General features: G+C 43.2%; 1 protein-coding gene across 4 annotated transcripts in view; it reads right to left on the reverse strand.

The window, feature by feature from the left end:
- The window catches only part of Rftn2 (raftlin family member 2), a 51157-nt gene that overhangs the window by 13338 nt on the left and 12101 nt on the right, over positions 1-25718 (reverse strand). For 2 of the 4 annotated variants that reach the window (XM_027396905.2, XM_027396909.2), the window contains exons 2-7: positions 23885-24068; positions 20025-20139; positions 14884-15160; positions 12743-12946; positions 3808-3932; positions 2559-2662 (exon numbers count right to left, since the gene is read on the reverse strand). In XM_027396905.2, coding sequence (XP_027252706.1) covers positions 2559-2662; positions 3808-3932; positions 12743-12946; positions 14884-15160; positions 20025-20139; positions 23885-24068 — 1009 coding nt within the window. Of the gene's footprint in view, positions 1-2558; positions 2663-3807; positions 3933-12742; positions 12947-14883; positions 15161-20024; positions 20140-23884; positions 24069-24982; positions 25061-25718 lie in introns of those variants that run through there. The other 2 variants (XM_035440953.1, XM_027396906.2) reach the window with 2 other exon arrangements.

The following is a 25718-nucleotide window of genomic DNA, read 5'->3' on the forward strand; positions in this document are numbered from 1 at the left end:
CTTCAAACTCATATATATATATATGGGTGTTTTTTTTTCTGTATAATAAATGCACCACATTCATGCAGCGTCTGATGAGATCAGAAGAGGGTGTCAGAATTCTGAAACTGGAGCCACAGATGTTTGTGCTGGGATCAAACCTGGGTCCTCTGGAAGAGTAGCAGTACTCATAACCACTGAGCCATCGCTCCAGGCCCCCACATCCTTAACAGTTATTACAGAGGGATTCTATGACAATGCATATTTAGTGAGCAATTAGCCCCCTGACATTCTAATAGTATATAAAGATAAGTCCTCCTGGGCGGGGGCAGTAAGAGGCACACTTTCAAGGTTGCATAATGCCTAGAGGATCTGAGGTGCAGGAGAAATTTGCATGATGGTAGAGTTTTGGTGCCCCTCTCCCTTCCTTTGCTATAGAATTGCCATACGGCCACTCCAAAGCACTGGGTTGCAGTTTGACACAAAATGGCTTAGTGTGGCTTCATGTTTCACGACCTACCCCCATTTCAAGGTATACTTGGGGGTGGGGAATCACAATATATTTTAGCTCCGCCCTTAGGCTCAGTCCTGTCATTCCTAAACTGATCCTGACCGGACACAGGAAATGCCACTGGAGCCCATGTTCTGAGGCTCAGCAGAAGTGGGCTGGCTGCCAGATGTCCTGCCCATTCATTCGGAGGACTGTGGGAAATACTTAGAAGTGAGACCAGCTGGAATCCCTGAATGAATGGCAAGGAACAATTACACTTTTCCTTAGGGGAAGAGGAGAGGTTTAGGATTTACATGTTTTGGAAGGTCTGAAATTCTAAATCTATCAGCCGATGGACACCTAGGAGAACCATCAAAACCAGACAAAGAAGCCAGACTTGGTGATGGTATACACATTTAATCCCAGCACTCGGGAGGCAGAGGCAGGTGGATATCTAGGCACATTAAAAAAAAATCTATAAAATTGGGATTATTCTCTAATATAGTCCTAAAACTTACCTTTAAAACCCATAGAAGGCCGGGCCTTGGTGGCACACGCCTTTAATCCCAGTACTCGGGAGGCAGAGGCAGGTGGATGTCTGTGAGTTTGAGGTCAGCCTGGTCTCCAGAGCAAGTGTCAGGATAGGCTCCAAAGCTACACAGAGAAACCCAGTCTCGAAAAACAAAAACAAAACAAAACCAAAACCAAACCAAACCAAAACAAAACCAAAAAACCATAGAAAAGCCGGGCGGTGGTGGTGCATACCTTTAATCCCAGCAGTTGGGAGGCAGAGGCAGGTGGATCTATGTGAGTTTGAGACCAGCCTGGTTTACAGAGAGAGTGCCAGGACAGCCAGGGCTACACAGAGAGACCTAGTCTCAAAAACAAACAACAAACAAAACAAGAAAGAAAGAAATAAAGAAAAGAAAAACCAACCAACCAACCAAACAAACAAAAACTGTGTTGACAGCTGCCAACAGACCGGGTGTTCAGAAGGTATGTGTGGACAGAGGGTGCAGACCCCTGGCTCAGGACAGAGGAGTTCCTTTGTCTTTCGGAAGTCCCTGATACAAATACCAGGGTCCTACCCCAAAGCTGCTGTCTTACTGGGGTGGGCCTGCAGTGTTTGTGTCTTCGTAGGCTCTTCTGGTAATGTACTTAGGGTTACTGCTGACAGTAATTGCTGACAGATCACGGCAGATGAAGAAAATTGGGAAATAGTGTTTTAGGGAGTCAGCTCTCAGTGTGAGGACAGTTCCTTCCGATCTTAGAGAAATGGATGAGTGGTTTGCTCATCTCTCACTATTCCTCTTGTGATCTTTAAGCCTGAGTGAGTTGTTATGTCCTTGATACCTCTGCCCACTTGAAAAAACTGTGGCCTTTTTCTCAAGCCGTGCCAATCACAGGTTTTTACAGTCTGCTAAGACACTGGGGGAGGACCCGAGGAGATGAGTGAGACCAGGAAGTGGGGGTTCTCACACAAGGTGGTGATTTGGAACATGAAGCTATGATGACAAGGTCCCTGGGGGCACGGTGCCACCTGAGGTACAGGGCAGTCATGTTCAGGACAGTGAGGGCAGAGGGAGCGTCTGTGGGTGGAGAGGACAGTGAAGCATTTTACACCTAAGCACCAGTTGGCCTCTTTAGAAAATTAAGTGATAAGATGAGGTGACTGGAACCTTCTTCCCCAAGGCCAGTGAGCAGGGGAAGGAGCGGGAAGTTCCCACTAGTTAGCTGTTGGCACTCTAGTTTCAGTGTAGACGTTCAAACAAACAAAGCCATGGGTGCAGGGGCCAGGTAACCCACCACACTGGGGCAGGTGGAAGAGCAAGGCAGCCAAGTTCCTTTTCCTGCTTGACCTGACCACGGACCGCAGCCTGGCTTGTGCTGGGGACAGTTCTGCACAGAGCGAAGCGATCAAGAGTGCATACATCTGTATGACTAAGGGATTGGATTTGTTAACCTCCTCATTCTATGAAGCTAACACCGGAAGCATTTCTCATCAGCTTTAAATAAGCATTGGTTAATTTATCTCAGGGATGGAAAGATTTTAGAATTAAATGTGTAAGTGAAGATACTCGGGCATTACCTGTCGTGTCTCAAAATGGGTGTGGGCAGCACGCTTGTGAGAAGCCATCCAAATTCAGCCAGAGTGTGCAGCAGAGGGCCGTAGTCTGTTTTGATTTCACAGCCCTGTGTGAAGAAGCATAAGAGATGACAGTCTAATGGCAAAGACGGCGGGCCACACAGTTGCAAGGATGAGGAGAGGTGATGGGTGACACAGCGTCATGGGGCTCTAGCCCCCAGAGCCTCATCCTCTGCAACTGCTGCCTCTTCATAAAGCCACAGCTGCACAGTGGCTATTCAGTCCGGTCTTTGTTCTCGGGGAAGCCATAGTTCTCAGATTCTAATGTGTGGAGCTGGAGGAACCCGTATGTTAAAAGCTCCTTGGGGCATTGGTTCCATGAAGCATACAAAGTAGGTTCAGCAACAGTAGTCGAGGGATGGGGACGAGAGGATGAGAGTGGGCAGAGAAGCCGACCGGGCCTGGTTCGGGCTCTCAAGTGTGGGCAGTGAGGCTGCCGGGGCCTGGATGTGTGGTCTCTGTTCTTGCCTCACTGGAGTTGGTCTTCACTTGCAGCTTTATTTAGCACCCATACCTTTCCACAACCCGTATAGAGGGGATTCCAATTTCTTTGAAAACGAGTTCTGACCTCTTATGGTCTTTGTAAGGCCAGGGGGTCAAAATGCTTCCTTGAAAGACCCTTTTGTGAGGGCTTCGTACATGCCACCGATATACCCAAAGATACCTGCCCACCTCAAGGGCAGTGGTCGGTGACGTCTGAATTCATAAATTCACAACCCTTCCAGCAGTGTCATCTCGGATTATAAAGGACAGTGCTGTGTGCACATATCTGGCCTAGCGTGTGCAAGAAAACCTATGGATGCTTTTACTTCAAAATCAATTTATAAGGTTAAAAAAAGCACATCATGTTGATTGCTCTGAGATTAAAAACTGTTTGTGCCTGAATTATTTTCAGTCAATTATCAAGACATTATTGTAGTGAGGATTTCAGCATCATGGTTTTGTTCAGGGATAGAGAATCTCAGATTTAGGGGAACCTACTTTTATTTTGGTGTAGACAATTATTATTATTATTGCTATTTTCCTGAAACATTTGAAAACCTGGGTAAAGCATATGGAAGAAGTTTGTCCATTCTTTTATGATGACACTGACTATCTGTGTTGAAGGATACTGAGTGTACCAGGCAATGATGATCTTTAGTATGTAAAATCACCCAAAAGGAAGGCAGAATTCTCAGAACCTGCAACTCACCTCAATGACAGTCCACTGCTCCACCACAATGGCGTCATTACCTTTCCTGCTAGAACCTGGAACTCCAGATCCTTCTTCTTCATAAATAAAAAATCCTTCCAGAGATTTAGGCAAATGGTCTCCTGCTGGGGAAAGGATACCATTCAGAAGAGTCATAAGTAAATCACACTGCTTCTAAGCATTACCAAGATCCTTGGGTAACTGCGACAGCAGGCTGGAAGAAAACCTTGTCAGGTGGAAGCTATTTCCTCATGTGTGTGCAGCCCCAGGGTCAGTCCCAGCATCACACAGTGACAGAAGCTAGGTGAGGTGGCTCACACTTGTAATCGCAGGACTTGTGAGCAACACTAGGAGGATCAGGAGTTTAAGGTCATCCTCAGCTACACAGCAAGTTTGAGGCCAGCTTGGGCTACATGAGATGCTATTTACAACATTAAAACGTGATGGAGAGATGGCTTAGCAGTTAAGCGTGCCTGCGGCTCTCCAAAGAATGGAGCTCAGTTCCCAGCACCACGTTGGGTGGCTCTCAATTGCCCAAGCTTTAGCTCAGGGAATCCCATACCCTCTTCTGGACTCCATGGGCACTTGCACACACATGGACATGAGAGCACATGTATGCACACACACAGACACACATACACACACATAACTAAAAAACCTTTACTGAGAAAACCCACTTAAAACAAAATTTATTTTGGTTGAGTCCCTTTTTCCCATAGGTAAGACAGTTTTATATTTCACTGAGATAAAATCAAACATATACATGAAACTACCATAGCAGAAACAAGATTAAATAATATGAGCGCGGATGGAATGTCAATCCCAGAAGCACTGGAAATGACCTTCACCTTGAAACAAGATTTTGGTTTATGATCTATTATGATTTATATTAGATGACCAATGGAAACATGAAAAATGTTATTCCTTGAAATTACAGGTATAATATTAAAACCAGTGTGTGGTAAGAGCTTTAAGAATGGTAAGCACAGGGCTAGGGAGATGGCTCAGTGGTTAAAGAGCTTGCTGTGCAAACCTAGGGATGGACCTGGTGCCCAGCTTCACATAAGAGCTGGCCCTGGGAGGCAGACAAACGTTTACTGACCTTCGGCCTGGACAAAATGACAAGCTCCAGGTCCAGCGAGAGACCCTGCTCCCCAAAACAGGGTGGAGAGTTACAGAGAAAGATAGTGGATGCTGACCTCTCTAGCCTGCACATGCACATGCTTGGACAAGTGCATACATATCACACACACACACACACACACACACACACACACACACACACACACAAATACGGAACAATACCTCAGTGCATTAAAAAGTTCCAAGTCCCTCATAACAGTGACAGGAAGACTCTAACAGAAGTCATTGTCCAAGAATTCCTGCCCGGAAGGAAGTTTTAAGGGAAGGCCTCTCTGATTTTTTTTTCTTGAACAGTTGACAATTACCATCTGGCCTAAACTAAAGGATTTAATGGAAATTCTTTTGTCTCCCATTTTGCAATAGAAGACATTTTTTTCTCATGGTCATGTTCTGGGTAAACATTGTGGGTTTTATGTAGCACATGTCACATCAAATTTCCCTGTTTGTCATAGAAAACAGAACTGCTTTGTTACAATTATAATATATATATATATATATATATATATATACATATAGTGTAATTATGTAATAATTATAATGGAGAAATTTGTCTTTGCCTATAAATATGTGGTCATATATCAGAAGCTTTAATAAATATTGTCATTTTAAGACAAATATTCCAATTAACTTACATCATGATGTGCTCATATTTCACCTTGGGGGGAATGGTGAATATATTGCTTAATATGATCCAAGTATATTCTGTACCTTATGTTTATGCTTTAATAAGGAACGTATCTTCTAATTTATCAGCACAGTCATTTTTATTTTATTGTTACCATCTCCATTAAAATGATTTGTCCTGCTGGGTGTTGGTGGTGCAGGCCTTTAATCCCAGCACTGGGGAAGCAGAGGCAGGTGGATCTCTGTGAGTTCGAGACCAGCCTGGTCTACAAGAGCTAGTTCCAGGACAGTCTCCAAAGACACACAGAGAAACCCTGTCTCAAAAAAACCAAAAAGATTTGCCCTAAAAAAGATTCCTGTTTCTGAATAATAAAGGCTGGCAAAGGCAAGGTTTTTTTTTTGTTTTTTTTTTTGTTTGTTTTTTTCCCCGAGACAGGGTTTCTCTGTGTAGCTTTGGAGCCTATCCTGGCACTCGCTCTGGAGACCAGGCTGGCCTCAAACTCACAGAGATCTGTCTGCCTCTGCCTCCCAAGTGCTGGGATTAAAGGCGTTCGCCACCAACGTCTGGCCAAAAGCAAGGTTTTTACATGATTAAGCTTAAAGATAAAGACAAAACTAATTTTAATGTCATTTTTAGTTTTAATTTTTATTAAGAGACTAAAATGTGAGAGCAAATTGGTTTTTGCATTTCTTTTTGTCTTTTTTTTTTTTTTTTTTTTTTTTTTTTTTTTTTTTTTTTTTTGTGACAGATTCTCTGTGTAGCCCTGGCCATCCTAGTACTTGTTTTGTAGATCAAGATGGCTTGGAACTCAGAGAGCCACTCGCCTCTGCCTCCCAAATCCTGAGATTAAAGGAGTTAACCACCACTGCGTGGCATTTGCTTTCAATATTGGAAGCACAGGCACTTCTACTCCTTTTTATTTTCTTTTTTTCTTTTTTTGAGACAGGGTAGTCTGGAACTTGCTAAATAAACCAGGCTGGCCTCAAACACAGAGATTTGTCTACCTCTGAAATTAAAGGCGTGTGCTACCATGCTCAGCCCTAAACTTAAAAAAAAATTACATCTATCCATCCATCTATCTATCTATCTATCTGTTATCAATCTCTCTCATGTGTTTTGTGTGTGTGTATACAGTGTATGTAGTGTGTGTGTGTGTGTGTGTGTGTGTGTGTGTGTGTGTGTGTGTGTCTAACCCATGGTGTTTATGGAGTTCATAGGACAACTTGGTGAGCCAGCGCCCTCTTGCCCTCTGTGGATCCCTGCCCTCAGGCATGGCTGCAGATACCTTTACATATCTCACTGATCTACTTCTAAACCTTTTGGTTTAAAAGAAAGCATGGCAGATTTGCACAACTCAAACAACAAAGAAGTAAAAATAAAGCTCATTGCAGTGCAATATTGTTAGTGAAGACAGATACAAAAGACTACAACCTGGTGGTGTGGGGAAGCCAATGTCTGTAATCTCAGCATTTATAAAGCTAAGGTCAAAGGGTTTTGCTGAGTTCAAGAGCTACAGAGTGAGACTCTGCCTCAAAAAACAAAAAAACAAAAAACAAAAACAGCAACAACAAAAAAAAACAAGCCACCACCACCAACAAACAAAAACAAAAACAAAACCTACTGGGAGAAAGTACTACAATCTGTGGAATAACTCTGTCTTTGTAGAGTCCAAAACAGGCATCCCATGAGCAAGTGGTGAGGAGACAGATGGGTGCTCATCTGAGCTGGGGTGACCCTGCCTGGGAAGGGTCATGGGAAGCCTTCTGGAATCCCATGAATGTTCTGATCTTCAATCTGTCTATTCCCTTTAGCCACACATCAGACAAATGTATTTGACTCTGTATGATGTACATCAGTTAAAACAGAAGTCCTTGCTTTAGACTCGCTAGCTGGCTCTCTTAGTGCTCAACTGGGGCCATCAATGTCTGAATCTAAGTTCTGGGAGGGAGTTGGCAGTTTTTGAAGCATTCTCCCAATAGAAGTGGCAGGAAGGGTTCGCATCAGGGAAGACTCTGTGGGGAAGGATTCAGTTTCCAGGTAACCGAAGGAGGAATATTGCAGAGGATCTTCTCAACATTGTTCTGCCAGAAGCGCTGCCCCTTAACACTGCACAACCCAGATAACATTGCATAACCCAGAGCTTCCCGACCAATGGGCCTTCATAGACCGGGAGTTTTGGGGACCAGGTTTCAAGTATGTCAAAACACAGGGCACCATCTCCTCCCCAGAGGTTTGTTCACACATAGGCTGCATCTGACAGTGGTTTCAGAACATTCTGCAAATGGTAGGAAGCCCCGCATGACTGACTCACTGTTCTCTCTCTTCCTGCCTTCCTCCCTCTGTTTCCCCCAACCCTGCCTCCTGAATAGAACACCAGCCAAATGCATTGTGTCCTATTTCTGGGTGGGGATGGAAGTGAGTCTCAGCTTCTTCAATGTCAATGTTCTGTCTTAAATGCAGCTTTTGCCTTCCTCTTAAATATATTCATCTTAGCTGGGTGTGTTGGCACACACCTTTAATCCCAGCACTGGGGAGGCTGAGGCAGGTGGATCTCTGTGAATTCTAGGCCAGCCTGATCTATACAGAGTGAGTTCCAGGTCAGCTAGGGCTGAAAAGTGAGATCTCATCTCTAAAACAAACAAACAAACAAACAAACAAACAAACAACCCCCACCAAACACAGTCTCTTAAACAAAAAACATTCATCTTGACTGGTTATGGTGGTTCACACCTATAGTCTCAGTTGCTTGGGAGGCTGAGGCAGGAGGATTGTAAAGGTGAGGTCAGCCTGGGTGGCTTACTGATACCCTTTCTCAGAGTGAAACGCAACACCTCCCACCCCCAAGAAACCCCAAAAGGCTGGAGACTAGCTTAGTTGTATTGTAGAGCTCGTGCCACTCCTTGGTGAGGCCGAGGATTAGTTTAGCTGTTGAGTGCTTGCCACTTGTTGGTGAGGTCCTAGATTTGACCCCTGCGCCACAAAACAGAAACAAATGCATTCATTGTATGTAAAAACTAACATGCTTGCTCACCCATTTCCTTTCTTTAAAAAGAAAACAAACATCATTTTATTTTTTCCCTTTTCTTAACATTCCAGGAGGGTTTATCCTACAAACGTGTGCCCTTGTGACCTCTATCCTTCCTGGCACAGAAGTGAATGTCCTAAAGGTACTTATGAGGCTGCAGGATTCCCTGAGAATGCCTTACCCGCCCCGACATGTGATCTTACATTATTCCTTTTAGCTAGATATGGCGATGATATTAATGTGTATGTGAGGAGCACACACACACACACACACACACACACACACACACACACACACTCACCATACTGCATTTCTGGGACTTTGGTCTACACGTCATATTTCTCATTAAGCTGTCCAAAGGAGGGCCCAGGGCCATCTGTGAAGTGGAGGGCAGGTGTGCATGGTCATTGCTATTCTGTCTATCATGTATGTCCTATCAAAATGAGTATCAACCTCTTTTTAGGGGCTGCTAGAGACATCAGCTGTGGTGACTTGAATGAAAATGTCCTCCATTAAAAAAAAAAGAAAGAAAAAAAAGAAAATGTCCTCCATAGGTTCATACATTTGAATACCTAGTCCCCAGATGGTGAACCTGTTTGGGAAGGACTGAGAGGTGTGGCTTTGTTGGAGGTGTGTCTCAGAGGGTGGGCATTGACAGCATTCCCAATTAGTGCTCTCTTTTGGCCTCCTACTTGAGGACAAGGATGTAGGTTCCTAGCTACTGCTCCAGCGCCATGCCTTCCTGCTGCCTTGCTCTCTGTGATGAAGGTCATGGACTCTAATTCTAATTAAAAAAACATTAATGAGTTGCCTTAGTCGTCATGGCATTAGAAAGGTAACTAAGACATCGGCCTCTCTACTCTTGCCCTTTATGGTCCATGTCCCAAAATGAAGTCAGAGAAGTCCTTTTAAAATACAGACCAGACGACAGACTCTAATGACCCCTATGGAAGGCCTCACCCTCCCTGGGGAGCAGAAAGGGTATGAGATAGGTAAGGTTTTAGTTGGGGGGATGGTAGGGGAGGAGTGGAAGGAGAGGAAACTGGGATTGGGATTGACATGTAAAACAATCTTGTCTCTAATTCAAATAAAAAATATAAAAAATAAAATGCAGATCAGATCTTGACTCCCTTTTAAAATTTACAACGAATGAACTGAAATAAGAATCCTGCATACTGGGTAAGGTCACACACTCTGATTTTGGAGATGGTTCAGTAGATAATGGCACTGTGGCCACACTGGTGACCTGACTTCAGTCTCTAAAACTCATACAGTGGAAGGAGAAAACTGTTACCCTGTAAGTAACATGCCTGCCTCCTATAGCCTCCTAGTTGCACTGGGGCTATTACCTTCTTGCATGTATGTTTGTGCATGGGTGTGTGTTTACATGTGTGGGTGTGTGCATGCTATAGTAAGTATGTGGAGATCAGAGGGGCAACTGGGAGGAGTCAGGTCTCTCCTTCTATATCATGTAGGTCCTGGACAGCTGAACTCAGGCAGGCTTCACTTTTTTTTTTTTTTTTAAACTTTGAGCCAGCTTGCTGGCCCCGGGTCACCCTTTCTTGTAGGTTCTTCCCTGGTTCACAATATCCTGTTGGGTATACTCTGAATATTTTTCTTACTTTTGAAAGTGTGTGTGTGTGTGTGTGTGTGTGTGTGTGTCTGTCTGTCTGTCTGTCTGTCTGTCTGTCTGTCTGTCTTGGTACTGTCACTGCCTAACTGCTTAGTACTTATACTTAACTGCTTGCATTATACCTTTCAACCTCATCGCCCCTCCTGCACTTCTCCTGCTTGAAGTAACCTGAAAGGAAGAGAATTCATAGACAATCAGAAGGGAGCTTTAAGATTTGGCACAAAAAGCAGGGTAGGAGAAGGAGACTATACTCTGGGGATGATCCTCCTGCCCTCTATGGTGAGTGAGTGTGTGTGTGTGTGTGTGTGTGTGTGTGTGTGTGTGTGTGTGTGTGTTCATCTCCAGGGGAATGTTCAAAACAGAGAAGGCTAAGGGTGTGTGGCAGGACACTGCAGAGGAATTCCACAGATTTTACAATGTTTGTGTCATGCTCTGCCAAGGTAGGTGATGTCTCAATAAGCCCTCCCCTATGCCTCTGTTTCTGAGCATTTTCTCCAGTGTGATTTGTGAGCTACTAAGTCTGGTTTTGTAGTTCTAAGTTCTCTGTAGTGAATTGATTTCTGACAATATTTGGGATGAGGACAGAAGCAAGACAGAAAAATATGCATTGTTTCAAACATTCACAACAAAGAATCTAATTCAGTCCTGATTCTTCTCACTGGCTTCTCACAGTGACACACACTGGTCAGTTTCCCCTCTGCAGTGTCCCTGGGCAACTCCAGGGAAAGTTCTGGTGACCCACTGGTGTCTAGATCCCGGAGACTGAGATGGATGAGTAGAGATTCGGCAATGATTGCATCAAACAATGTTTGAAGAGCCATTCCAGAGCTGCAGAAGGAGGGAGAACCTTCCTGGGGCACTAAGAACTAGGGCCACACATGCCTCTAGCTAAGCAACTGTTGAAACTCATTTTATGTTCATCAGGCCCTTCCCCGTGGCAGGAATGCCTGAGAGACACTGAAAAGAATAGGTTTGCTTTTCTTAAGGCAGTTTGTCACTAATCAAAACTTGAAATGTCTCCAACTTAGATGCTGCAAAGAGGAGGGGGAGAAGGAGAGGAGAGGAGAGGGAAACAGTGTGAAGCACAAAACCAGTTTCCAAATAGGTGATCCGTTTGGAACGTGTGACACTTCCCGTAATGCATGCCAGGAAGGGAGGCACCAGAAAACGAACTCTGCGGTCGCCTCGGTACTGGGCATCCCATCTGCACTGTAATCACTCACGTCTCACAGAGGCAGAGTGGCTTTCATAACCCCTTTAGGGAGCGACTTCCGTCAGCCCACCCGATTTCCCCAAATCACAGAGCTATTAAGTAGAAGCAGACCTTAAACCTTGGTGTATAAGATTCTTAAGGCCTCTTTCTTCTCATGAAACTTTGCTATTTCCAAACAAGACCAAACTGGAAGAAGTTTCCAGTAGCTGAAAAACCCTGAGTATTTGTTGAGCACCTGCTGTGTGCCAGTCATCTCTGCCAGAAGCTGTGTTTGAGGCATGCCTTGGGCTTGGCTCTAGTTAAAACCATCTTCTGGAATGTGACTCCTGGACACACTATGTTCCATCCAGCCATCTGTCACACAGGGTAGGTGCTAGAAGGCTGGTTTAAGAACACGGTGGTCTCACGACATCGTGTCTGATTTCTCCTTCACTCTTGGCTCCAACCTGGTCAAGCTTAAGGCCCATAGCAATTCCAATTCCCACCTTCTGATGCATTCTCTCCAATCTGCCCACTCTTTCTTTTTTATTTCTTTGAACACTAATCTCTCTTAAACTCATTGTTGGGGAAGTCTTTGTTTATGTGATAGATAAGGCTGGTTATGTACAACATTGTAACTCAATGACAAAGATTAGAGGAAGACAAAGAAAAAAATGGGTCCATACCTCTAATTTCTTTTCTGCACAAATGATAAAAACAGGCAGAAATACACTAACTATGTACATTGTACTTACTGCCACAAAGTGGGATAGTATATTAAATGTGGATATTAACTATGGGATGTTACCCTGATCTTCCTGACTGGGCTACTGTAGCTCACTATTCTTGGAAATTCCTACTGCCCTCCCCCCCCCACGGTGTTTCTGTTCATAATGGTTCTTATACAACAGCAAACATTACGTTACAATTCTACACTGGCCAAGGGTTTCCATTTGCTCTTAAGGATAGTAAAGCTTTTCTTTAAAAAATTTAAAATTACACCTTATTTATTTCTATGTGTGTTTGCTCTATGTGTGTGGGCACACGTGTGCCACGTGATTGCCTCTGCATCTGTGTGGAGGGTGGAGCTCAACTTGAGGAGTTTGGGTTTACTTCTATGGTGGGTCCTGTGGACTGAACTCAGGTTGTCAGGCTTGGCTGCAACTTCCTTTACCTGCTGAGTCATTTTACTGGCTAAGTCTTTTAAATTATACCCATCCTTATAGACATAGAACTTGAAAGGCAAAAATATTTTCAGCAGTTTTGACACAAATCCAGATTATTTACATATGAATGTATTACTAATGTAAAACTCACCTTTAGGTGTCTCCCAGCATACAAAAGAGTCAACTAAAGACAAGCCTTGCTTATAATAAAATGTAGTTAATTCTAGCCAGTTGGCGTCAAGTGTGTTGATGACAGCTCCTTTCCTTGTCACTTTCATGGACAGGATACCTTCCTGATAGGTCCAGCAGGCTGAATCTTCACCAAAAGCATTGAAGACCATGTACAGCTTGTGATCTGAGGATAGGCATTCAGGAAAAAGGGGAGAGGCAATTATAATCTCACTAATAAAAAATTCTTAAATAATTTGTTCTTCACGAGACACTCTACACAAATAAATACAGAAAATAATAAAAGTACCCACCACTCAATTAAAAAAATTATATGTATATATCTGTGTACATGTTCGTATTGTGTGTTTGGGTGCATGTACACCTGTGTGTGTGCACACATGTAGAGAGACCAGAGGTTGATGTTGGGTGACTCTCCCAGTCCTTCTCTAGCTTAGGTTTTGAGTTAGGGTCTCTAACTGAACGAAGAGCTCATGATCTGGCCATCTTGTCTACCTGTCTAGCACTAGGGTTACAAGCATGAACTCACATCTGCATCAAACTCAAGACTTGATGTTTGTGGGACAAGTGCTGTACCTAAGCTACCTTTACACCCTCCCCACCCCCAGCTCAGTTTAATCAAATGTTAACATTGTGCCACATTAGCTTTGAATTATTTCTTCACAGAAATAAGACAATGGACACAATGGAGGCTACTATGTACTACAATGTACTATGTACCTAGCAGTATATAGTCCCCAAATCCATTCTCTAAATATAACTGCTAGAATGAATTTGGTATTTATTGTTCTCATGAAAGTTTTTAGTTTTTAAGTACACAGTTGTATACCATATAAATAGTTTACTGTCTAAAGAATGCTTTAACAGGGGTTGAAGATTTAGCTCAGTGGAGAGAACTTGCCTAGCAAGTGCACAGTCTTGGGTTTGGTCCTCAGCTCCAAAAACAAAAACAAAACAAAAAATAAACCCAACAACAAAAACAATAAAAAAAGTCAACACAGCTTTAACAGTATAGTTCCATATTAATCTGGTTCTTTCTCTAGGAGATCCTGTTCAAAGGGATCTCTGCCATGCATGGATGCTGAGCTCGTCTTAGACTCAGGACTCCACTGCGCCCTTCAGGGCCAGTGATGATCAAAGGTTTGGAGCAACTACTAACTTGCTAGAGCTTCTTATGTGCTAGGCACTGGGCTGTTTCCCCTTTATAGCCCCGTGAGAGAGGCTCTGCAATTGTCCCCTTCATACAAAGACATTGAGGCATTTGTCTCCAGAGGCCATGTTTACTCCACGGTATAAGGGTCTTTAATTTTCTTTGAAGTAGCTTTTTGAAAAAACATTCCTGCAAAGATGTCAGGAAACTTTACACAGTCAAAAATAAAAGAGAAGAATACTCTCAGTTTCTTGGGAAAACTTGAGACTTGGCAGAGAAGGACAAAACTATTGTCTACAGTTATTTCTGGCTGTGGGCACTATTGTTAAAATAACTGAATCATCATGATGCTCCATTGTCATAGTCTAGCCATGATCAAAGGATGCCCATTGATTTCAAAGGTGAAGAGCATGCATGAAATGGGAAAGGCCTGTCCTGAGGTTCTCACACAGTTTACCAGACAGCTGTAAACCAAGCTACTTTCTCAGTCAACTCTCTCTCTCTCTCTCTCTCTCTCTCTCTCTCTCTCTCTCTCTCTCTCCCAAGACAGGGTTTCTCTGTGTAACAGCCCTGGCTGTCCTGGAACTTGATTTGTAGACTAGTCTAGCCTTGAATGCACAGAGATCTGCCTGCCTCTGCCTCCTAAGTACTGGCACTAAAGACGTGCGCCACCACCGCCTGGCTGTCGATTTGTAGCACACATACAGCCTTTCGTTTTAGAGGAGGCCTAAGTGGCTGCATTATGTGGACGGCTTGCAGGGTCAGTAGGAGAACTAATGTCTGAAACATTGCCTTGCCTTATTACTGGCTACAATTACTTAAAAACAACCCCACAAGATTAGATTAGTTCACTGTCCTTATAACCTGCAGAAATTAACATTGTCTTATATGTCTTTAAAATAAAGATACAGTTTGGAGAGCAGAGTACATTCTCTTTCCATCCATGCTGTTACCTCCTCCCCGATCTGGTTTAGAGTAGCTGGGGCTGCTGTTTCCTTCTGTCTGATGTCCACTTTCGAGCTGTGGTTCCTCCTCCATTCCACTTTCACACAACTGTCCACTGATGTCTCCTTCATTCCCACTTTTGCAGTTGTCATGGGAACCGTGTCTCCTGTGTAGTCCCAGTTCTGCGTCTCCATCATGGCTGGTTCCATTACAGTGTTTGGATGGCAAGTAATATTGTGATACAAATCCAACAAATTTCATCCCTCTTTTAGCAGCAGCATTAATCTGAGGTTTAAAGAGATGGCAGGACCGAGGTAAACCCCATGTATGACTCAGTCAACTAACCTTAGTCCTAAGGAGGCCATTAGAAGATAGAATAAACTGACCAGTAACCAAGCCACACTTATAAGCCAGGGAAACCGCTAAAGTACACCACCCCCAAGATCATGTGTCAGGATCAGCATGGCATGTCAAACATAACTAATGCTTCAGAGATTATAAAGAGAGAACCATATTTTCCTCTGAAATTTCATTTGGCAAGAACTAGTAAATTTTATAGCATGATTTTTAGATATGGTTAACAGTAATCTTTCCAGCAGAATCAAAGTAAAGACTGTTCCGAACACTCCCCAAAATAACTGAAGCAAACACAACCTCACTATTAAAGGAGATGTTAATTTAAAAACAAAAAGCACACAGCTCTATTTGGTGTTGATTAGGATAGATGTTAAGAGGCCAGCTCTTATAAATATGCACATATGAAACATGAGCACAGTTCATGGCTCAGTTGTAAGGAAGCTTTCTAATCTGCTTTCTAATCTGCTGCCTCAGACCTGGGTCAAACACACAGAATCCGATTTGATCTGGTCAGTTAGCACATAGGCTCCGAAGCAGATGACATGAAGCCAGCGAAATAATTTGGGATCTTAGCAGTGGTGATTTTCATGTTTGGTACTGTTTCCATTCAAATACTCATGAGACTGTTATCTTATTTCCTCTAAGCACACAGTGCCCAAGATCTAAGGGTTTTCTTCTCAGCTCTGTGTGAATGTTCTTTTTTCTTTTTAAATTTATTTATTTTACATACCAACCACAGTTTCCCTTCCCTCCTCTTCTCCTGTTCCCATCCCCCACCTCGCTTCTAACTGCCCCCCCATCCACTCCTCCTCCATCTCCATTCAGAGGGGGTAAGGCCTCTCATGGGAGTCAACAAAGCATGGCATATCAAGTTGAGGCAGGACCAAACTTTCCCCCACCCCCATCAAGGCTGGACAAGTCATCCCACTACCAGAAATAGGTTCCAAAGAGCCAGCTCATGTGTCAGGGACAGATCCTGGCCCCACTGCTAGGGGCCCCACAAAAGACCAAACTACACAACTGTCACCTACATGCAGAGGGCCTAGGTGGGTCCCATGCAGGCTCCCTAGCTGTTGGTCCAGAGTCTGTGAGCTCCCACAAGCTTGGGTCTGCTCTCTCTGTGGGTTTCCCAGTCATGATCTTGAGCCTCCTGCCCCCCTTGCTCATATAATCCCTCCTCCCTCTCTCCAACTGGACTCTCGGAGCTTGGCCCAGTGCTTGGCTGTGGATCTCTGACATCTGCTTCCATCAGTTACTGGATGAAGGCTCTGTGATGACAATTAGGGTAGTGTGACTGTTCTTTTTGTGACCGTGTTCTTCTGTGTTCTGCTGGCAATACTTCCCAGGGAAAATGCTGTGTCTTATCTGTCTTTTTATTGCATCATTTGATAGGTGTATTGTAAGCATCCACTAAATAAACGCAGAAGTAGAAAGGTTTTCTTATTTTTTTGACAGTCTCACTGTGTAGCCCTGGCTGTCCTGGAACTCACTCTGTAGACCAGGCTGGCCTCAAACTCAGAGATCCTCCTCTGCCTCCCGAGTGCTGGCATTAAAGGTGTGTGCCACCAATGCCTGGCTCAGCACTGTCGGTTTTTTCATGGTCACTGTTTTAAACATCTAAAGTGAACATTTTAAGTGTTACCCGGGAGAGAGTTATGATGGAAGTTGAAGATAGAAACACTGACATGGGATTTTCAAAGGCAGGAAGAACTGGAGAAAAAGAAGAGCAATGCAACCAAGGGGGCCACTTTTGGCTGGCTGGGAGGCTGGTGGAGCCAGAACTCTGGACGGTGGCTGGCTCAGCCTCACTCCTTCCTCTAAGAGTTACAGTCTGAGATTTAACACTGTGTGGAGATTTGGACATAGCCACATAGTTTTGACCTCCTAGGTGTCCTGGGAGAAAAGAGGAGGGTATGAGGGGAATTCCCATTCTTCCAGTAGAAAGGGGGTAAACTTCTTGTCAGTGTCCTTTCTATGTATTTGATTTGATGGAGATGTTCAGGAAAACTTCTCTCTTGTACTACAGCAGATATTTCTTTTTTCTTCTGGAAAAGTCTAGGAACAAATATATTGATGTCTTTTTCATTTTAACTTGGAGGATGAATAATTTTAAGTACATTTATTTATTTGCGTGTGTACACGAACACACGTGTGTCATGGTATGATGCACATGTAGTGGTAGGGGACAATTTGTAGGAGGTAGTGCTTTTCTACCACGTGAGTTCTAGGGTTTGAACTCGGTTCCTGTCAGCTTTGGCAGCCATACCTTTACTTATTGGGCTGTCTTGCCAGCCTTAGAGGACTGATTTTTAAATGTGGCATTTTAAAACCCTGAGAGAAGAAAATGCAAACTGAACATTAAAAATAGAGCAGACAAGGGTGGGGATCTAGCTCAGAGTAGAATGCCTGCATGCAGGCAGCCCCGTGTTCAATCCTCAATACCACATGCAAGGACACAAACTAAAAAAAGACTGGACATTAATAGACAGTTAAAGCTAGCTGTCCAACAATCAAGTCTTCACACAAAGTGGCTGTTCAGAAATACTTGGCATTCGCCAGTTGCTCTTGCTCATGCCCCGGGGAATGTTGGGATATTTCGCCTGTATGTTCCCTGAAGCTTTTCACTTAGAGAAGAATCCAGGACTCTAATTGCTCAAACAACTGTGCTTTCCTGTTTAAGTCTTTTAACTGTGTCCAGGGCGTCAGATTCAAAATAAAGTCCTCTGGTGGTCATCTAGCAAGACTCAGTAGCTATATTTTTGTTTTCAAAAGAAGCTGTCTGGAGTGGATTTATTTCCAGAAAAAGAAATACCTAGAATAGCAGCGGTAAACAGTATGCGTATTTGCAAAACCTGGTCTCCAGGTTTCCCACCGTGGAGTTGAATGGCAACTTTGTACCTTAGTGGAAACATCATTAGCAGTTGTTAGTGGAGAGACACAAACCACAGACATGGATTCACCACAAGCAGTTACTTACAGTTCACCATTCCTTTTCTCCTTATTTGTAACACAGGCTGCTCTGGAACCCAGGGTCTCCCTGCCTCAGGCGCCTGCACACTGGGATTACAGGTATAAACCACCACACCGTGCTCAAGGATTGTAACTGTGAGTCAGCACTCCTCAGTCCACTCTCAATTTCTATGCAAGAGGAAGTGCCTTGGGTTCTTGAGTCTGTATATTTAAATTAAACAAAGGCTAGCTGGATGTGGTGCTGTTCAATTTAATCCTAGCACTCTCGAGGTAGAGCTAGACTGATCTCTGTAAATTCAAGGTTCTAGGGCAGCCAAGGAAGGCTACATAGTGGAAGTCCATTTCAAAACAAAACCAACTCCTGCTCAAAAAACAACAGCAAACAAACAAACAAACAAACTACTTAGGAGTTCTACTAAGAACTCCTAAGTAGGCCTAAAACAACTTTCACCAAAAATCCCATCAATTAAGGATATTTGTGGATATATGTTTTTTCTTGGTTTAGTCAATCTACATTTAGTGTACGTTACATTAATTGTAAATTTTCCCTTGATCTCTTTTCAAGTTAATTTTTCTTAAAAAAGACATAATTTGTTTTTATGCCAACTCCTCCATTCGCAACTGAATACGTTTATTTTTTGTTTTCTTTTAGTTTTTTTTCATATTTAAAACCCACCTCTTTGTCTCATCTGAGACTTCTGAAATCTATTTTCCATGGGACAATTGCCTACTTCCCTTAGTATTGACTAAGTTACAGTTATTCTCCCATCTAGTCTTGTCATGTTTGTTATTAAATTTCTTTTCTTTCTTTCTTTCTTTCTTTCTTTTTTTTTTTTTTCCCGTTTCTTTAGGACAGGGTTTCTTTGTGTAGCTCTGTAGACCAGGCTGGCCTCAAACTCAGAGATCACCGGCCTCTGCCTCCCAAGTTCTAGGATTAAAGGTGTGCATCACTACTGCCCAGCTGTTAGTAAACTTCTTACATGCAGTTGAATTTACTTCACTAGCTCTATTCTGTTTTATAGGCCTTTATTTACCATTTTGTGATGGCTAATCTTGTCTGTCTGCTTGACTGGATATGGAGTCAATTGACCGGCAAGCTGATGGACATATCTGTGAGGAATTTTCTTGCTCAGTTCGACCGCAGTGGGAAGGCCCACCTTCAATATGGGTGGTACTTCCGGTGGCTTCCCAGATAGAAGAAAATGGAGACAAAATGATTTTGCTTTTTGCTTGCTTGCCTTCATGTGCTGCTAAATTGATTTACTCTGGAGGCAACAGGCTGCTGCTGCTTCTGGCTGACATTAAAACCCAGTCCTTCAGCCTTCCAAAATGGACTGAAGAACCGCTGCTCTCCAGGGTCCCCTGACTGGGACTGCTAAGACCTTTGATCCTGTGGAAGAGCAGCTACTGGGGTTTCAGCCTCAGTATAAACGTAGCCGTTGCTGTCCTGCTGTGTAAATCAACCTGGCAAACCCCTTCACTCATCCTTTCTATTCTTCCTCCAGAGACCCTTGACTAGTGGAGTTTTAGACTCTGTACAGTTTGGTTCCCATGCTTTAAGTTTTGAGTTCTGAAGAATAAGTCATCGCCACTTCCCTAATCTTTTGGGTCCTACACTGTAGCTTAGGCTGCCTGGAACTCACTATGTAGTTCAGGCTGGTTTCGAACTTGTTATGTAGTGAAGGATAACCTTGCACTTGTGGTCCTCCCCTCGCCCAGTGCCAGGATTACAGGCTGGGCCACCATGCCTGGGATCTGTATGGTTTTCAGGTAAGAAAGGAAATTGTTTCTTAGTGTGCCACGAGGAATGCACACCCAGTACCTTTTCTATGAGTTCTTTTGCTGCGTCGTTTGTTTGTGTCTCGTAAGTTAGAGGACACTCCTCCATCACAAGTCTTGCATGCCTTTGTCCAACTGGTACTGCTGAATGCTTGGGGCTGCAATGAGAACACAGTCATGGTCAGGGTCAGAGGCAAGTTACTGCTTTCCATTTATGTCCAGGGGAAAATCACGATCAACTCAGAAGTAAGATTAAAGCTCTCACTTTGTTATTTCAACCCCAATGGCTCACTAAAACCAAATGCCACAGACACACAGTGATTTCTAATTTAAAGTGTATGAAAGAGACTTTGTTATTGAACAGAGCATAAGTAGAAAAACAACACTATTTAAATGCAGATAAATATGCCTGTTTCTCTCCCCCCTTTTCTTTACTGGCCTCTAACTTCTGCCAAGTTTCAGCACTTCTGAGTCTATTTAACACTAAAAGCAGGAAAGGCAGTGGTTATACACAGTTGATGGGATTTGTAATCAGGACATAAGCATGAGTAAGAAATGTCAAATGTGCTTAGTAATGCTTGATCTGAAAACATTTGTATTCTAGCAAAACCTGAAGTCCATACACACACACCTGTGTGTGTGTGTGTGTGTGTGTGTGTGTGTGTGTGTGTGTGTGTGTGTGTGTGCATGCCCACTGGTACCTATTGAATAGCAGTCACTGTCTTTAAAAACAAGATAGGGGCAGGGGACCATGGCTCAGTGGTGCAGTGTTTGCCTAGAATGTGCAAAATCCTGGATTTGATCCTTAGCAGTGAAAAGACACCAAACTTTCTTCTTTTATGTTTAAAGAACTTAGGTAAGTTCTTATGTATCTCAAGCAGGCCTCAAACTTGATATGGAGTAGAGAATGATCTTGATCTTTGGCCCTCCTGAATTCTGGGATTACAGGTATGTGACTCTGTATCTGGTTTATTTGGTACCAGAAAATGAGCCCAGGAAAGCCCACCTGCTAGGCAAGCGCTCTACCAGCTGAGCTCCACCCGCAACCCACCATCTGTAATTTTTTTTATTTACCATATTTTTTTTTTTTTGTAGATTCTCTGGGAATTTCACATCATGCACCCCAATCCCACTCATTTTTCAGTCCCTCTGTATCTGCCTTCCACCCTTGTAGCTTCTCCCATAAAAGAAAAGGAAAAAGTAAAATAACAACAACAACAAAAGCTCCACTTTGCTTCCCCGTCTTTCCTACCTCTCCACCTCGTCTTTATTCGTCTTAGTGGCACTGGGACCTGTGATATGACACACAATACCTTTTTACCTAAACAGCTTTACTTGCAGTGAGTTGTTGGTCAGGCTCTAGGCCTCTGGCTTCTGACGTACTATCAATACTGGACTTCTCTCTGCTATCCTGCTGTTGCCCAGTTCATGGAGATCCTCGGCTATGGTTCCACAGGACTGGTCCCTTCGTCGGCTCCAGCAGGTTGTAGATGGGGTTGATATGGGGTGGGCCTGGGTGGTAGCTGAGTTGGTCAGCCTGGGCCTCCACAGGAACACCCCACCCCCTTCAGGTGAGGAACAGAGCCAACTTTCTTGCCGCAGGGGCTGGCAAGGGGCAGGGCCAGACCATCTGGAAACTTTAAAGACCAGTTCTCTCTCTTCTTCCTTCCCTTTCCAATTTGCCTATCTTATCACCTTTTCCCTCCTTATTATGATTTTCTTTAGCTTTTACATTGATGGCTGTTGATTCACCTCTATAAAGAGGAAACACAATTTTTGAGATTGAAAAAAAATCATTGCGTGTATGTACGTGTGAGTGTATATGCGCGCGTGTGTGTGTGTGTGTGTGTGTGTGTGTGTGTGTGTGTGTGTGTATGTAGAGGGGGCAATACTCCACAGTGTGCACGTAGGTCAGAGTGCATCTCTGTGGAGCTGGCTCTCTCCTTCTACCTTTATGTGTATTCTGGGACCAGGCTCACACAGCAAGTACCTTTACCCACTGTCCCTCTGCCCAGTCATAAGACAGTTTCCATATAGATGAAGAGTTGTACAAAATTTTTTATATGTTAATTTCAGGCAATATTGTGCTCATTTGCTTTCTTCACTGGAGAGAGTCAAAGTAGTCAAGGTGGTTTGAATGAGAATGACCCTCATAGGCACTCACTAGTCCACAGTTGACCTACTGGGAAGGATTAAGGGATGTGGCCTTGCTGCAATAGGTGTGGCTTTGTTGGAGTAGGTGTGTCACCTCAAGCCCAGCCTAGGCAAAGTGTTTCCTTTTCTACCTTCTGCCTGCAGATCAAGACGTAACTCTCAGCTGTTACTGCCTCAGACCCATGACTGTATGCATTCCACCATGATAATGGACTCACCCTCTAAAATTGTAAGCAAACCCTCAATTAAATGGTTTCTAAGTTGCCTTGGTCACTGTCCTGTCACAGCAACAGAACAGTGAAGAAGACAATTGACTTCTTGTGGTGCTAAGGCTCAAACCCCCTCGCACAAGTGTTGTGCCTCTGACCTATGTATTCGTCCCCAAAGGGAAGACCTTAAGACCCTACTAGGTATACATAGAAATGAAATTTGGCAAATCTACTTTGCATGTGGAAAGCTTAGGTTCAATCCCAAGGACCCCAGATCCCCATCACATTTAGGGAAAACGTTGCCAACATGTCTATCTAATTTTGAGACCTTGGTGAGGTGGTGCTGTTCTTTTTTTTTTTTTTAACTTAAATGAGAAACAAACTTTTTTTTACATCCCAGTTCCCTCTCCCTCCCATCCTCCTCTGTCCCCATCCTCCCCCAACTAATCCCCTACCCCATCCCCTTTCTGCTCCCCAGGGAGGGTGAGGTCTTCCATGGGGGATCTTCAAAGTCTGTCATATCATTTGGAGCAGGGTCTAGGTTCTCCCTCATGTGTCTAGGCTGAGACAGTTTCCCTCTATGTGGAGAGGGCTCCCAAAGTCCATTCTTGTACTAGGGATAAATACTGATCCACTACCAGAGGCCCCATAGATTAACCAGACCTCCAAACTGACACCCACATTCAGGGGGTCTGGATCAGTCCTATTCTGGTTTCCCAGCTATCAATCTGGGGTCCATAGCTCCCCCTTGTTTAGGTTTCAGCTGCTGTTCTTAATGAGAATGGAGGTAGCTGGAAGAGCTCAGAGAGAGTGGGCTGCATCGATTCCCTCGGTATGGTTAGGCTAATTGTTGTTCCTTATATTCTGGTGTTTTACAGGAGTTACCACACCCAGCTTTTTGGGGTGCTTCCTGGGTCCATTGCCTTCCTTTTGCTCACTGACATCTTCACTTAGTGCCTATTTATTCGGCCCCAAAGAGTAAAGACGGTGATCAGGAGGGCTTTTGCTGTTTTGGTTCTCTTCTTTTGAACTGGAATCTTCCTATGTAGGCCACACCAGTGTCAAAGTTGAGGTCCTCATGCCTCTCTCACCCTCCGCTTGCTGGGGTCACTCCCATCCTACATACACTACCACACTAGGCTTAATCAGGGGTTTTAAAGGGGTGAGTTTCCTTATTCCAATTCAATTTCAGCTGAGAAAATAGGCCTTGAATCAATCCCCCGAGTAGCCTTCATTCTCCTTCAGGCTTTCAAAATTTCTTCTCTTTTAAAGAAAAGCTGCCAGGTGGTGGTGGTGGTGGCTGCGGCGGCAGGGGTGGTGTATGCTCTTAATCCCAGCACTCAGGAGGCAGAGGCAGGTGGATTTCTATGAGTTCTAGGTCACTGCCCCCCTCCTCAAAAAAGAACCAAAAACCAACTAACCAGCCCCCCAAAACCAAAAAAACAAAACAAAACAAAAAACAAACAAAACAAAACAAACAAACAAAAGATTAAGGAAAATCCCTCTTAACGGCCTCTGGTGTGACTTTTCTCAAGCTTACCTTACTTTTAACCGAGACAGCACCACTCTATATAGGTGACTTGCTGGGAGGTGTTTTCGATGTCGCACAGGTTGTATAACTGGGTGAATGGCCCCAACAACATAGCCCTTGAGATAATACTCTTCCACTTTGGCAACTATATCCAGAACTGAATTTATCTTGATGACTTCTGGGTTTGTTGAAGCTGAAATACCAAAAATGAAGAGAAATTTTTATATCGGTAATATTGAATTCTACCTTATTCCTATCTATATTCAATGACATTAGTGAACAAGAGAGACAACCACGTGGCTTAATTTCGAGTAAGAAACACTAACATGTGTTATGTATTTTCTATTTCAGGTGAGATTAGATGTGTTCAGGGTGGGATAACTGTAGATGAAACCTATTTCGGACAATAGCAAAGGTGATTTAACCAACTGATTAAATAAAAGAATAATAAATAATTTATTATTAATAATAATTAAATAATAACTGATAGATAAATAATCTTGCCAACATATTCAAAAGCAGAACTAGAATGCCTTTTAAGTTCTTTTATTCAGTGGGAGAGCTTTTTACTGCTTTGGATTTTATTTAAGTGACTATATTGCCTTTAAAAGACATCAAAGACGTACATCAAAATAATAATTTTAAAAGCCAATAGTTTTTATGACTGAGCAAGATGAGATGCATAATTTCTTAAAATACAGTTTATAAGAGTTTAAAAACTAAAAAGGGGAGACATTGTATTTGCTAGACAGAAATTATAAAATTATAAAAAAAAGAAGAAAGAAAAAAGAAAAGAAAAAAACTAGCTGTAAATGAAATTTAAAAGCAAAACTTCCCTGCCCATCCTTCCAGAACGACACATCTACTGTAACTCTAAACTCCCGTGTCGGCTAGAATTAAAAAAGAAGGGGGGTGGGGGTATGCAATTGGAGAACACATTCTCAAAGTTATGGAAACATTAATTTGAATAGTTTCATTATCTGTAATATTTCTCATTTTATGGAGGACAATTAAGGATTATTATCCAGAAGTAGACCTGGAATTGATTATCTTTTGAATAAGAAAGCACATGAAATTAATTCCAGGTATGGGCTTGCCTGGACTCACATTCATATGGCCAGTGGAGTACAGCCCGGAGCTGTGCTGATGGCCTGAGCACAGGAAGCAGGTTAAGAAGCAGATGAGGAAGAAGGGTCAAGGGAAATCCCTGTCCCCTGACACCAACACTCATGTGATGGAACAATCCCACTGTCAGTGAACACTGGAGCCAGCTTCTCAAATGAAAATGAGGCACTCATCAGAAAGGTATGCAGGCCAGCACGAACCCATTTCCTTCCATTTCTATTCCCTTTTGGATTTAAACTAATATCCTACATCTATAATATTTTCTTCATGGTTATGAATAGAAATGAAAACAAGGAGGACAGTCCTGAAATCTGAAGAAACATCTGGTCTCCATGTAAACACCACAGCCCTGTCTGTGTGGCAACTGTTTCATCATTTGTTTGGCTTTACTCTTTTTAGCATTTGGTCTACAAACGCTGACTTTTTCAAACAAAGCAGCTGAAAAACTATACAATAATGTAGAACAGACTCTTAAGACCAAGGAACAAAATATAAACTTATCTTTAGAAGTGTGCTAAGTGTACATAGTTTTAAAGAAAATTAAAGTCATTTAATGGGTTACATGGCATGGGGCAGGAGAAGCTAGCAAGCCTCGCACTTGTGCATCTTTGACATGTGACAGCTTGGAGTTCTGAACCTGTCACTCTGTTTTACTCTACTAAACCTCCAGCCCCATCCCTGTCCCCACCCTGAGTGAACTTTTCCTCTGCTGGCCATT

This window comes from Cricetulus griseus, chromosome 2, assembly GCF_003668045.3.
Source record: "Cricetulus griseus strain 17A/GY chromosome 2, alternate assembly CriGri-PICRH-1.0, whole genome shotgun sequence".
Classification (NCBI taxonomy): Eukaryota; Metazoa; Chordata; class Mammalia; order Rodentia; family Cricetidae; genus Cricetulus; species Cricetulus griseus.